This window comes from Lathamus discolor, chromosome 3, assembly GCF_037157495.1.
Source record: "Lathamus discolor isolate bLatDis1 chromosome 3, bLatDis1.hap1, whole genome shotgun sequence".
NCBI classification, from domain to species: Eukaryota; Metazoa; Chordata; class Aves; order Psittaciformes; family Psittacidae; genus Lathamus; species Lathamus discolor.
In genome coordinates this window covers 152,468,483-152,483,073 of record NC_088886.1, presented here as the reverse complement: position 1 = coordinate 152,483,073, position 14,591 = coordinate 152,468,483, and the positions used below count along the sequence as shown (strand labels likewise).

Genomic DNA, 14,591 nt, shown 5'->3' with positions numbered 1-14,591 from the left:
TGATCCAGTACTGTGTATTTTGAATCTTAACAAAGCCATAAAATCCAGTTTCGCAGAAAAAAAAAAAAAAGCCAAAATTACTGACTATAAATATACTACACTGCTCTTGTATATTATTGTATTTCTGAGAATTTTTCCATATATACTGAATGGCAGTGTTGTCAAATCATGAATTCCTCCATAAATGTGGATATGTGGCACACAGAGAAACTGTACCAACTATAGTTTTCTTAGCATCAGAATAGGCATGGGCAGTATAAGACTGTCAGCACAAAGACACCTTGTGCCTGTATTAGTTTAGAAAATCTTTGATTTCAGTGGAAGCTTCCCCAAGAAAACTCTGTTTTGTCCTTGTTTTGACAATACACCTCTCTTTTTCAAGAGACATTCCCATGGTTTAAAGGACATGAACACTTTCTAAGAAGTATTTCAACTTTTTTAGAAAACTGCTCTCAAAAATACTTTTAAAAAATAATATTTCTGTTACGGAAATATTCAAGTAGCTCAAAATGCCTGGAAGGAGCCACGCTTTCCCTTGATGTCTATTGATCACCAGAGTAATTACTGGAGACTGCTATTGGCTCTGTCACATTAGAGCTCCCTTCTCTGCCTCCTTGCCTGATTCCCCACGTTTCTCAGGCTCCTCACAACCACTGTGAGCAGGGCTGCAGCTGCACAGTGTGAGGACCACGACCAGAGACCCTGCCCGGTGCAGACCCTGTGCCAAGACAGCAGGTTCAGTGGCGTGGTGCTGACCCTCCTGAGTGGGCACGTGCTCAGCTGAGGAATGCACTCCAGGCTCAGGGCTTGGACCAGCACCAGGGTCTAACACAAACACTTCTCAGGAAGTGAACTGCAGTAGTTCTCATTCTGAAAGACACTCACTGCCTTACGATGCCTGTTGGTCCTGTAATACCTGAACAGACTTAGACAAAACAGTGCTGTCAGCCTTCTCCCATTATGTACCCCCTAACATTTTTCCAGTGGAGGCTGTAGCTGTTTTAGGTATTTCACATGCTCAGATTTTGGTTTTCCTAATTGCTCTGTGTTCGCCAGTGAGAACAATTTAGTGATAATATTTCCTATCTCTTCCATTACTCATTAGCAGTTTAACCAATGACATATCAACCAACCACGAACTTACTTAAGCAAATGCAATTCCAAACACGGGAATGCTGTTTTTGAGTCGTGGACTAGAGCACAGAGCCATCTTCCTCCTAGTACTTTATAAAAATCAGGCATCTCAGATGACCACCTTAAATAAAAGAGGCAGTTTCAGGATGCACAGGATTTCCTTATGACCAGTCCTAGGTAACAATGGCCATAAGAAATCAATTTCCTTCCTCTATCCTAATTTGCCCTTATACATCATATTCAAGATTTTATCTGGACAGGGGCTGGTTGTCTCAGTGGATAAACCTCTGCCTTTTCACCTCTGGGATCATGGTTCAAGTCAAACCCTGATGAAATGCACTTGATCGTCATAATCTAGTTCTTAGTGGACAGTATTCCCATTATCTTTAAAAGGGTCAGAGCCAAGGCCGTTGGGAAGAGTGCATTGTGCTATATCTTGTCTGTTGATTAATACATTTTCAGTGATGCCAGATCTTTAACCTTCACGAGCACACATATTCTCACAAAAAGCTTAATAAAGATGCCTCATGGACTATACCTTTCTGTTCAATTTGCATATCATTTCAGGATTTCCTGGGAATATTAATAAGCCCACAAATATATTACTCATAATTTAAAAGTATGTTTGCCTGAACTGTTTGCAATAACACCCCTAAGTTAATCAGCATGATAACAGGTCACTTTAAATCATTACTTGGCATAGAACAAGACCTTGACAATCCATTTCTACAGCACATTATAGTTTTCTCCTCATACTATATCAGCTAAAACTAAATAGCCAGGCAAAGGAAATCTATCCTCAAAGACTGAGTTCACTGTTCAAAACACAGAAATTGAATAAGAATTTGCTTGCTGTAGAAGTTTACCATTTGTTCGGTACAGCAAGAGCTCTGCTGAAGGACCACTGGCAGCAATGTGAAGCTCTTGGCTTATTCTTCCCCATTGTAATAACAATTAAGAAGTGGAACCACTTCCATGACTATCTGAGCTTTCCTGAGTAACCATGTCGAGTCTGTGTTGGTATTAACGCTGGTGATAACAGCAGTGTCCTCTGAGCCATCAATCACCCAGGAGCTGTTGTGGGCTGGCATCGTTGGTCCATCCTCTCCTGGCTGCTAGCCACTGAGGTTGGCGCTGCCCAGGGACAGTCCCTGCTGCGGACACAGGGACAACTAGCGTCAGCTCAGCTTTGTAATCAGTCACCAGTTCCCACGAACCTCCGCGACAAAGGAGATTGTGATTTTAGCAGGAATAACATGAGGCTCGACTCCTAAAACCATTAATTCACAGATCACTTTCATTACACAGTTGTGGTCAAAATCTTAAGGACAGCATGTTAATTTCTATCTGGGCTGAGTCGTTAAAACGGTTGATAGGAAAGACAGGAACGCATGCACCACGTCTCATTTCTGATTGCGGTTAAAGATTATAAAACTATTTCTGATAATTAAATAATTCCCCTGTAGTCATTATGAGTTCTTACACACTTCAATATATTTATTTAACTGACTAACCAATTCAGACCAGAGAAGCCTCCTATGTTCTCTGCGCACTATTCACGGGCACATCTCTGGAGCAGAAGGACACAATCATGGTGCACAGCACAGCTTGGCTGTAGCCAATCCCCAAATCAGAGGAGATCAGCTTTTTCTAACCCAAACGCAACAACTACAGGCTGGGGGAGACTGGATGGAGCAGCCCTGGGGAGGAGGACTTGGGTGTTGGGTGAGGAGAAGCTCCCCATGACCTGGCTTCAGTGAGCGCTTGAGCCCAGAACCCCCTGTGTACTGGGTGCACCCCCAAAGCATGAGCAGCAGCTCTGGGAGGGAAATCTGCCCCTCTGCTGAGCCCTGGGGAGACCCCCCTGCAGCCCTGCTCCAGCTCTGGGGCAGCAGCACAAGAGGGACCTGGAGCTGTTGGAGCGAGGCCAGAGGAGGCCATGGAGATGCTGCGAGGGCTGGAGCAGCTCTGCTCTGGAGCCAGGCTGAGAGAGCTGGGCTGGGGCAGCCTGGAGAAGAGAAGGCTCCTGAAGGGGAGACCTGAGAGCAGCTCCAGTGCCTAAAGGGGCTGCAGGGAACCTGGAGAGGGGCTTGGGACAAGGGCCTGTAGGGACAGGCCAAGGGGAATGGCTTGAACCTGCCCGACGGGAGACTGAGCTGAGCTCTTAGGCAGAAGCTCTTCCCTGTGAGGGTGCTGAGGCGCTGGCACAGGGTGCCCAGAGCAGCTGTGGCTGCCCCATCCCTGGCAGTGCTCAAGGCCAGGTTGGACACAGGGGCTTGGAGCAAGCTGCTCCAGTGGAAGGGGTCCCTGCCCGTGGCAGGGGTTGGAGCTGGGTGAGCTTTAAGGTCCCTTCCAACACAAACCAGGCTGGGATTTTATTAACTTAAACTGGAACCTGTCTGATGCTAAGGTGAAACTCTACTTGTTGTGCCTCCTCTTGTCCGACCTTTCTCATTGCTGCTCTGTAATATCCCTCCTTGTAGCATCCAGACACCACAGTTCTGTTGTAGTTACAGGAGTTACACCCTGGTCCACCTGATGCACTGTAACTTTGATGTACAATTCAGAACATGCCAATTAAATATTAAGACAGTTTCACATTACTGCTACAATTGTTTTGTCCTTTTACTATCTCAACTCAGCTGGATAAATCTGGGTGTTTCCTTCTGAAATAAAATGATATAGAATGGCCATTGCACCTCGAGGTAATACATACAGGTAAATTGCTAAGCTAACTTTGGAATAAGCTGCAGATAAATCTGGATAAGCCACAGATTAGTTTGGAAAAATTAGACCTGACAGATTACTGGGTACATTTCAAACCGAATTTCTGTTGAACAGATAATTTGTATCTATACCACATTTTTCATAAAAAAATGCTCATTTTTATAAATACATCTTAAGATTCTTTTTTTGTTGATTACAATGTAAAAAAGAAGGAACAACTGTGTATGGACAATGATAAAGTAGCCTGTTGATAATAAATATTTGTCAGGTCTTGTCACATCTGTACACATTCCAATGTTACTGAAGGGACACCACACTGATAAAGAAAAAAATACCCTCAGAAAAATCAATGGATTTTGAGCTAAAGCAGTTGCTAAACACACAGAAAACATCTTTATCCAGCAGCCAGAGTGCTGTGAAAATTCCCAAGCCTTGCATTGGTACAGCTAAGGAAAATTTAATCTTCCCAAATACTCATCAGGGCACTCCATCCTGCAGACCTGACAGCTCCACTTATAATTAATTATACAATTTCGATGGGAATATCGACTAAACAAAGCTATAAATCATAGAAAAAGTCAATAGGCATGGACACATTCAATCATGTCCCGACCAATGATTACTACTCTTAAAATACAATAATTATTTTCAGGAGCCAGCTTGAATTAAATTTCTGTCAGGCTGGTACAAGACCGGCGGTTGATGAAGGATGCGATGGATTTTTTGGGTTGAATTCGGCACAGACACATTTATCCTTTTAGATAGGTAGTTTGTTTTTAGTGATCATGGTGCTGCGTGTTTAACTAGACCATGAAGATTAGATTATCTCCAATGGCTCATTATATCGTTTATCTTTTCCTTCCATGTTTGATCTGGAAGATTTCCTGCTTCTTGATGCATGAATGAAATGACTGCTGATTTTGAAGTGGAATGTGCTTAAGTGAGATTCTGCCTATGCCTTCCCACACCACGTTCGGGTATGGAAAGGCAACCACACTCATTGGAAATACCACCAGGATGTGGGAAATGGCAGCAGCAAGAATAGCTTTGCTCTGCTTCAGAAGTGTACTAGGAAAATAGAAAAATGACATATTTGATGGGTTTAGAAAAAGTTAAAAAATTATGATAATCATACATGTAGAGGGAAATCTGGGACCGGGATGGGATTAGTATGGAAACAGGAATTGGGATTAGTGCTATTACCTTGAATTAAATATCCCCCAAACTGCAAAACATCAGTAAAAGAAACGTTCCATATTTCCAAAGGATTCATCTACCTTGTAAATTTAACAGACCAAACCCAGACCAAGCAATCTCACAGTAACTGTGTTTTGAAGATGTGCTGCCTGCAGACAGACATGCCCCACAAAACAGACATGCTGTGAGAAGGGACAGCATCCAATGAGCAGGATGGATGTCAACAGATGGCTCTGACACACAGTTTTCTGCAGGTTTTCGTTGTTTAGTGTAGCCTGCGCTATTCATATAGCTCAGTATACTCAAAAGACCAATGTCACTGGCTTACACACAAGATCTAGCACACGCTAGCATAGCTCCGCTGATGACAGTGAAGCTGGGCCAATTTTCACAAGCAGAGGGTCTGGCCCATGACGTCTGCAATAAGGCTCCCACACGCAATGTGCACATTTCTGATGTTTATTTGTGCATAACTGTAGCGATTCATTTCTGGTTTGGGTGGTTTTTTTATGCTTAGTGTTGTTCCTTTAGACACATAACCCCAGAAACCTCAGATGAAAGTGAGGAAGCTGCAAGCAGTGATACAGAGACCTTCCAGAATGAAGTGGTTACATTTTGAAATAAAATCACCTTAAAGAAGATACAAAGCCATTCTCCACAGAAAAATCAACAGTCCTCATTACAGCTCAGAACATCAGTGTTCCTGTCTGCTTTCTCCTCATAGGAAGCCTTATATGATTGCCCAACCAGTGCCAGTTGGCTGCCGGCTTTGAGCTTTCTATTCTATTTATTCACGTGTTTTTATTGTTCTTTGTATGCTCAGCAGACCCAGGTATTTTCAGAGCAGCTTGGCATTAAGGGCTTGTCCTAACTTATTATGGTGCACAATGAAGAGCTAGGAATGAAGCAGGATGCTTGAAGAAATGCAGACCAGAGGACAGAGAAGAAAAATGTACTGTCATGTGCATTTAATTTACAATTTTTTCTATGAAAAAGCAGGTAAAGAGATGCCAAAGTTAAGCTGTATGCAAGATAACTGGCTAAGTGAGGAGCAGTTACTGTATTAGATGAATTATCTCTTCTCTTTTTGTAGACAAGAGGGCTGATGAGAAGAAAGGGCTGGGCAGAGAAACACAATCTTTATGGGAGCTTGCAACTTATTCCTTCGAAAGTGTTTAGCAATGAACTTGTTTAGCAATGAACTTACCGCGGTGCCATTGTTATCTCTAAATACATCTTGATTAAAATAGTCAAAGAGCTTCTTTTCTAATTGTAGCATGACCTGAAAAAACATAGAGAAGAAAGGTCAGTGAAGCTCCTGGACTCAGCTCCCCAGTGCACAGAGGCTGCAATGACCTGCTCGGAGACATGCAACCCTTGAAAACCATGTGGCAGCTGCCCACGTCCAAAGCTCCCTGTCAGCCTGAGTGACTGGCAATCACTTACAGAGATCCAATTAACTGAGCATTAGGTGTGACAATCAAGATCCCTCCCCTCCCGTTAAATTATCAGCTGGAAACAACTATATTCGTGCTTTGTGGAGCAGGAAGGAGCGCTGACAGCGTTTCTGTTTACCCAGGGGACAGAGGGCATTCTGCTGTTTACCTTTCGGTCATTATCAGATTCCCGAAATATGAGCTTGACCACTTCATTGGTGTCAGCCGCCCGCACGGTCTGCATTGTGGCCTTCGCACACAGCGTCTAACGGAGAGCAGAGGGACAGAGGGAAATGCTTTATACGCAACATAGGGCCACATTTAATTGAACTGTATCAATCTCTGTATCTCCAGTGCACACCTGAGAACAGCATTTGCTGTGGGTCAAAGTACAAAGCATTGCTCATTAAAGTCACTTCCCCTCATGGTAGATTTAAAACCGTTTATTACCGTTTGGACAGAAATAGGCAATATTAAGAAAATACCAATCAGATAAAGCAAATACTCATTGAAGTTACTACCATGCACCCAGGTTCTTTCACAGGTCTGATGCTTATCACACATTAGGTGCAAACATTCTCAAAGGCCACTTCCTACAATAACGAATCCACAGCCCTGCTGGTTTCTGCACCATTCTTGAAAGCTAATAACTACATTGGCATGACAGCTCTGCGGGTTGGCTCCTGACTGCAAACACTTTGGCCCTGTCAATTCATGTTCCAAGTATAATTCTGAAGTCCAAACAATGCTCATGCAACCTGACGGTAAGTTTCACAGTTTACTCTGGAAAGCAAATTCCCCATGCATCATCCTTTTAAATAAGAGGCAACATCACGTCTCTAGGTACCACAGAATCACAGAACTACAGACTGGTTTGAGTTGGAAGGGACCTTAGAGCTCCTCCAGCTCCAGCCCCTGCCACGGGCAGGGACCCCTTCCACTGGAGCAGCTTGCTCCAAGCCCCTGTGTCCAGCCTGGCCTTGAGCACTGACAGGGATGGGAACATTCCAGAGATGGGATATTTTGAGGACCAGGTGCCTGAAACTTATCACCAATCACCACTTTACCAGGCACAGATGTCTGAACTTCCAAGGAAGTGCCAGGCCTCAGTTCACTTGCCATTCACCTGGATGAGGCCCAGTTTCAGTGCTCATCAAAGCTACCCAGCGATAACACAGGACAAGCTGTTTGAAGGCCTTGCTCTGTTGCACTGTAACAGGTGAAAATCTGGAGCTTTCAGCAAAGCATTTGGGCACGTATTTAACTTAAAAACATACTCTGGATGCACCGAACCTCTAATTTTAGTGAAGCTTTAAGTATGTTAAGTGCTTTGAAATGCAGAAATGGACTACATCCCTACAGGCAGGCAGGCTTCACCAAGTGCTTGGGCAAAGCCAGTGGATGGTAACTGTGCCCCAGCCCATCTGCCTGGTGCTGGAAACCACAAGGAAGGGGAACTGAGAAAACCTTGGTGTTACTCGAAGGCAGGGAGGAAGCAATGAAGATGAGCATCCACACCCCGAGCCAGTTCAGCATCCTCTGCTACAGCCATGGCATGAGCTGCTGACAGGATCTACACACAGCCCTGGATGAGGATATTGCCAAAGACTATCCTGGGCAAAAGCTTATTTTGCTGGAGGTTCTTAATAAAAGCATAATAAAGAAAATAACTCAGTCAAGAAGAGGCTACAAGGTGACTTCCCTGCTCTGTCTGTTCCACTCCTTTTCATAATGGCCAGACAACAGATTTTCACCGTGCATAATATTCACATATAAGTATATTCTGTAGTAATAGGGTAATAGAATTACACACCCTATGACATGCTTCTCTTACAAATATAAATCTATATTTATATTGGGATTCATTATCAGAAGTGTAGTTATCTATCAGACATGATGCCATGAAGCTGCAGTGTACTTCTCAGCTCCCCATTCTGAATCTATTCCAAGGCAAGAAATACATGCCAAACGTATTCAAACAAAAATCCACCTGATAGCAAGTACTTCAGATCTCAGCCGAGGTGACCGGTGCTACAACAGGAACAATCTGTCAATGGACTTTTTGCCCCCATTTTCTAGGAAGACATCAAGGCCAGGTTGGATGCAGCTTGGAAGGTCTAGTGGAAGGTGTCCCTGCCCATGGCAGGGGGCTGGAATTGCATGAGCCTTAAGGTCCTTTCCAAACCAAAGCAGTCTGTGATGCTATGATTACAAAACAACCCCTGATAAAGGTCCCCGCATGCTGCCCAGTACGACCAGAAAGCAACAAGCCAAGCCATTGCATCTTTAAAGGACAACTTCACTGAAAAATAAAATCTGAATCTGATGGTTTTCTTCAAGTCTATGAACTGAAGGGGCGCTGATTCCCCATCTCGCTGAATAAACAACGCCCCTTCCTGATGGGTATTTCTTGTTTCTTCCCCCACAAAAAGCAGTGCCATGTCTACAGATTACAAACATCTAACTCTGGTTTATCCTAAACACCCTGACACGCTCACAGCACTGACGGGGCCAAAGGTGTCTGTGAACTCAGTTTTCACTGAGGGCAGGAGTGCTGGTGACACGGACACAGCTGCAGGCTGCCTTTGAGAACTTCACCCCTGCTGCAGCATCTGTAAGAAAGGCTTGGGAGGAGAGAGGTCAGGGGCTGGCAGGAGCTGAACCTGCCTCTGCCTGGGAGGAGGAGGAGAGGTACACAGCCACCAGGGAAGTACACGTCTCGTACCACTTATCTCCACGTCTGGTACCACTTATTTCCAGCACATCCCTTGCATCCTCCCCATCCCACAGGATCCCTTTTGTCAGTTGCACACGTAATTACTGCTCTGCCATCTGTGTCGATGCGGACCCAGTGAGGTAATCCACCAGCGAGCCATTCCCAAAGTGCTCCCTCTGACGCGAGCCATTGAAATTCAAGGCACAGATGAGCTAATCGGGTCAAGGCCCAAAAAATAGCGCTTTGGGCTCATGTGTCACAAATCAGTCTGGTCGCCTTTAACCAGCACACCAGATTAGAACAAGCACCCGAACAAACCAAAGCGGAAAACCTGCCGCTCTCTAAAGCTGGTTTCTAAAGCCCTAACAAATCGCTCCATCTTTCACTCATTTAAACTTTCCAAATGAGGGTCAATACGGTCCCCGAGCATCCAAATGCTAATGCGCTTAAGGGCGCTTAAGCAGCTTTCCAGAGTGAATGGGCCAAAGAAGGGCTCGAAAAGACAAGGCAGAGTTACTGTCACTGTCAAAAAGTCATTGTAGCCACCCCCAGAGTGGTTGCAATTCAAGAAATTCATGATTTCTGTCTCTTAAAGGCATCTGCTTGAGAACATTTCTTTTTCTGAGCTGCTTTATCTCACAACTTCAGGCTCGCTCCAAAGAAAAAACCGCGCGATCGACTCTTGAGAACCAATACAGAGAAAGGACCCACATACCTTATTGCTTTCAAATTTCACACACACAAAACGTTACCTTATTCACAGACAAAAAGTGATTGGGCAAAGGTTCATTTCTTATACAAGCTGGAGCACTTCTTTTTTCCTCCTCCTTTCAATTTCTACAAAGTCGTAGTCACCCAAGCAGAAAACTTTGGGGAACATGTGCCCTTTGAGACAAGACTACTCTTGAAGGGATTTTTTGTCGCTGGTAAAGGAAATCAAAATGCTATAAAACCACACTGTTTCCTTCTGGGTATTCCCTCAAAGGTACCCTTTTACAAAGTCCGAAGAGGGGAAATCAGGCATCAAAACTCTACCCACATTATCTGCTTAAAAACATCTTTCTTCTTTGGAAACAAGACTTGGTTAAAAAGTTTGCAAGACAGCGGGATTGGGAGCTGAAGGAGAACTGGGTATTCAGCCTGTGCTTAGCAAACACTGCTGGGTCTTACTCCCACTTTCATATACACTGCCCACAGACAGAAGCTCCACAGTATTTTAAATATAATCCTTTGTAATAATTTATGTCATCAAATTGTAAATCATCGCGAGGACTTTTCTGATAATTGCCTTAGAATGCAATAAAAGTGTCCTATTCTGCAAAGCTGGGAGTGAAGGGTCTTTACATCGGCAAGAGACAAACCTGGAATTTCTTCTAATCTCTGCAATCCTCAGAAATTGGGAACCTTTTGATTTACAGCATAAATGCATTTACGTCAAATGTATTCATGTCAGAATACAGCTGCTGCCGTGGATACACACATCAAAATGTTTTAGACTGTTTCTGCAAACTTACAGTAAAAAGAGATAAAGGCATTAGAACAATTGTGTTACATACACAACTCACTCACAATGTTCTACAGTATGTATTATAGGATTTCTTTTCCCCTCGTGTCTATATGAAAGCCTCTGCAGGGCTGTCACCTGCTCTGCTGTCCCTGCCAGCAGCGCTCCTCTGCTGCAAACCGCACCTCATGTTCACTGGTTTTGCAGTCCTGCTTTCTGAGCATCCCCTAGGCTCCCGAGTCCCCTCCCGATGTGTGCCTCAGCCCCTGCGTGTCTGCCACCGCAGAACAAACTCTTCTGCGAGAGAAAGGGAAAAAATCCACGCACATACAGGCTCCAGCTTTCCTACTGCCTCCTCTCCTGATCCTGAGGATGCGCTTCCCAGTGACCCGAACTCCTCCCTCGGCACTTCCCAGTACTTTGAATTATTCTTGGAAAAAGGCACTTGCAATTTCCCAGAAGCCGCGCGGATTGCGCCATGTGTGCCACTACACGCGCCAGCACAGCAGTGCACAGGCTGAAGAACCTGACATGAGCCAGCTGAAATACCGGCCTGAGCAACCAGATCAGTTGAATGGAAGATACTTGGTTTCATTCCGGTTACATGCACTGTGGGTTCTGGCAGGACAGAGAAGACGGAGGCACAGGTATCACCTGACAGTGAAAAGCTGCTCCTGAAATGCTGCTCAGAACTCCAAATTAATCTGACACTAAATGAGGATAACCAAACAGTTTTTTAATTACCATCTGGATGCAAGCTCTATTTGGAGCAACCAATGAGGTAAAAGACTTGTTACTTTGGGAATAACAGGAACATCTGCCTTGTTTGGGCTCCTCCTTGCCTCTGAGGGGTTGGTGCGATTTCCTTCACAGCAAGTGTAACTTCCTGAGCCAGTGAAGTTGTGTGTTTAGCTCCAGGATGGGTTACACTGTGCTTTTTAAACTACCTGCCACCAAAATGGAGACTTACTTCAGTTCGTTCTACACAGGGTGCACAGGCATTCGGCCACAGAGCTGATGAGAACAATTAGGAAATGACAGAGCTGAATTCCCCAATGGAAGCGGTCAAAATTATCTGATGAGAGAAACGCTTTTACTTGAAAAAATATCCCTTATGTCGTATATTAACTTGTGTTAACTTCACCTGTGTGTAAATAGCAATAAGGTCTCAGAGAAATTGCTATGCTTTTAATACTAATAAGCCTCCAGGAGCAGGAATTTAACTGAGCAGTGAGATAAATGTTAGCTGGATAAAAAACAAATATAACAAAGCATTAATGAGAAGCCACTTGAGTATCAAGATGCAAACCTGCTTCCTCTTTGAGTATTGTCAGAGGGGTGAGCTCCCACCCAGGGCAGCGGGATGCTGAGGGGCTGGGTGGGATGGAGTGTGAAGCCTCCAGTGTGCTCCTGCAAGTGTACGGTCTGTTTTCTGATGGCAAATCCATGCCGATCACATATCACTGGTGCCTGTATTCATTTCAGAACTGATTTAACCTCGCAGGCAGTTTACAGCAGCCCCAGCTCTGCCACCTGCAAGCACATCCTAGAATGGTTTGGGTGGGAAGGGAATTCACAGAATCAGCCAGGTTGGAAAAGCCCTTCAAGCTCATCCAGTCCAACCATTGCCCAGTACTTCCAAGGCCACCCCTGCCCCATGGCACTGAGGCCTCGTCTCCACAGTGTGTGAACACTTGCAGGGATGGTGACTGCAGCCCTGCCCTGGGCAGCCTGTTCCAATGCCTGACTAAAATCTCACCCAGCTCCAACCCCTGCCACGGGCAGGGACCCCTTCCACTGGAGCAGCTTGATCCAAGCCCCTGTGTCCAACCTGGCCTTGAGCACTGCGAGGGATGGGGCAGCCACAGCTCCTCTGGGCACCCTGTGCCAGCGCCTCAGCACCCTTCCTTCTTTACACCATCAGTAACCACACCAGAGAAGATGCAAAGCTGCCATACTAGGGGCAGTGAAAAGATGCAGTAAGTGAACATGTTACCCTATTGCCTGCTCTCCACATCAACTGTTTCACTCCACAACTGCTTTTTATGCATTCCCTGTCTTTTTACTGGGCACTGTGTATGTGTCATACAGGTACTGATCTGTCAATCAATCTGACCATTTTACCAGGGAGATTATAGTAAACCTTAGGTTCGCACCTTGCACAGTATTCTACAAAGATATCCTTCATTCATTTTATCCAAAAAGCATGTATTTTAATGCGCGGGTAAGTGCTCCTGGGAACAGGTGAACTCAGTGATGGTTTGTGTCTTGTTCAATAAGCATAAGCCTGGGGACTTGTCAGAGCCCAACTTCTCAGCATGTTCAGATTACGGTGCTGCTGCAGCAAACTGCTTGGAGGCTGTGTGAGAGCAGATGGGAGAGGAGCACAGTTCAGCAATCCCACCTCATGACTCTCTGAGACATTTGATCATAACTAGGTGAAAAGGATTATTTAAATGTACAGGCTGCTGGACTCATATTCCATTTCAAAAGTGAATAAAGGAGCAAATGATGTGGAACCAGACAGGGAGTACATTGATGAGAAAGGAGTAATACATGGTAGGATGAAAAGAAGTTGAATCAGGGAGGCTGAAAAATCACAGAAAGGGGAAAATACAGTGAGGAAATTGTCCACATGTTGCATCAGCAAGGCATCACCTGATCAGCCAAGTTTTAGTCTCACCATAACACTGTACAGATCATTCCAGTTAACACAGTGAATTTCCCACTCCCAACTGGTTTAGGTCAGACAAACAGAGTGAAGTGTAAATTATTTTCCTATCACATTTTCTCCCTTAACAAGTAAAGTTAACTCAGAGGGAGCATGTCCTTTGCCCATCTATGGGAAACAATGGAACAGTATTAACATCTCTCCCACTTTGGTGCACATACCTGAGGTTATCTGATGAGGTGAAGGGCACACATCTGTCTCGTGGCTGTGCTCAGACTTGGGAAGAGCACAGGCCTCCGCTGCTGGCACCCTGGAACACGCTCCTGCCTCATGCAGGTCACTTAATGTTCAATGGCTGCAATTCCCTCATTCTTTAAGGGACATTCATTTTGCTGTCTGCCTAAGGGCAGAGAGGCTTTAGGTAGATTTTAGGTAGGTAAGTGGTTTGATTTCAGAACTGCCCAACATTTCAGGTGCTTAAAGTCAGCTCCAATTTTCATTTTGGAGAATAAGCTTAATAGAAGACAAGAGCAAAAATACTAGTGAACAGTGTAATGGGAGTGCGTCACCCAGTGCACAGATGATACCCACTGTTGTAAGTCTACTTTGTGGAAACCAAAGGGTCTCACTCTTCAGAAGCCAAGCCTTTATCCTGAACCAGGTCATGTCACTGATTTGGTACAAAACTCCTGATAATTAAAAGGGCAAACTCTGGAATTAACTCCTTCTGGCAGTGCTAGTCGGTGGAACAAAATGCTGCATGGGAGTTTCTGAGGCTTGCTCTTTGTTGAGTGAGATAACATGGAATTACTGCATTGATCAATGGGCAGCAGCTGTAGTGGGCAGCGCACCCATCAGTGTCATGAGGTGGCCAAGAACAGTACTGACATTGGGAACCCTGCAGTGTCCTGTTCTGGAAGTGAGTCAAGAAGCACCACAGAATTTTGTTAGGTGTTGGTTTACATCCTTGGCACTTCACGTCACCGCTCCCATGTTTCTTAATTTCTTACAGCTGTAAGAGATGTAAGAGCTGGGCTTGTTCAGCCTGGAGAAGGGAAGGCTCTGGGGAGACCTCAGAGAAACTCCAGTGCCTAAAGGGGCTACAAGAAACCTGGGGAGGGGCTTTGGACAAGGGCCTGTAGGGACAGGCCAAGGGGAATGGCTTGAACCTGCCCGACGGGAGACTGAGCTGAGCTCTTAGGCAGA

The 14,591-nt window shown here is 44.9% G+C and overlaps 1 protein-coding gene across 2 annotated transcripts in view; it reads right to left on the bottom strand.

The window, feature by feature from the left end:
- INPP5A (inositol polyphosphate-5-phosphatase A) overlaps positions 1–14,591 on the bottom strand; it is a 215,545-nt gene that overhangs the window by 31,249 nt on the left and 169,705 nt on the right. For both annotated transcript variants that reach the window (XM_065672509.1, XM_065672510.1), the window contains exons 10-11: positions 6,664–6,759; positions 6,266–6,340 (exon numbers count right to left, since the gene is read on the bottom strand). In XM_065672509.1, the coding sequence (XP_065528581.1) occupies positions 6,266–6,340; positions 6,664–6,759 (171 nt within the window). The remainder of the gene's footprint in view (positions 1–6,265; positions 6,341–6,663; positions 6,760–14,591) is intronic.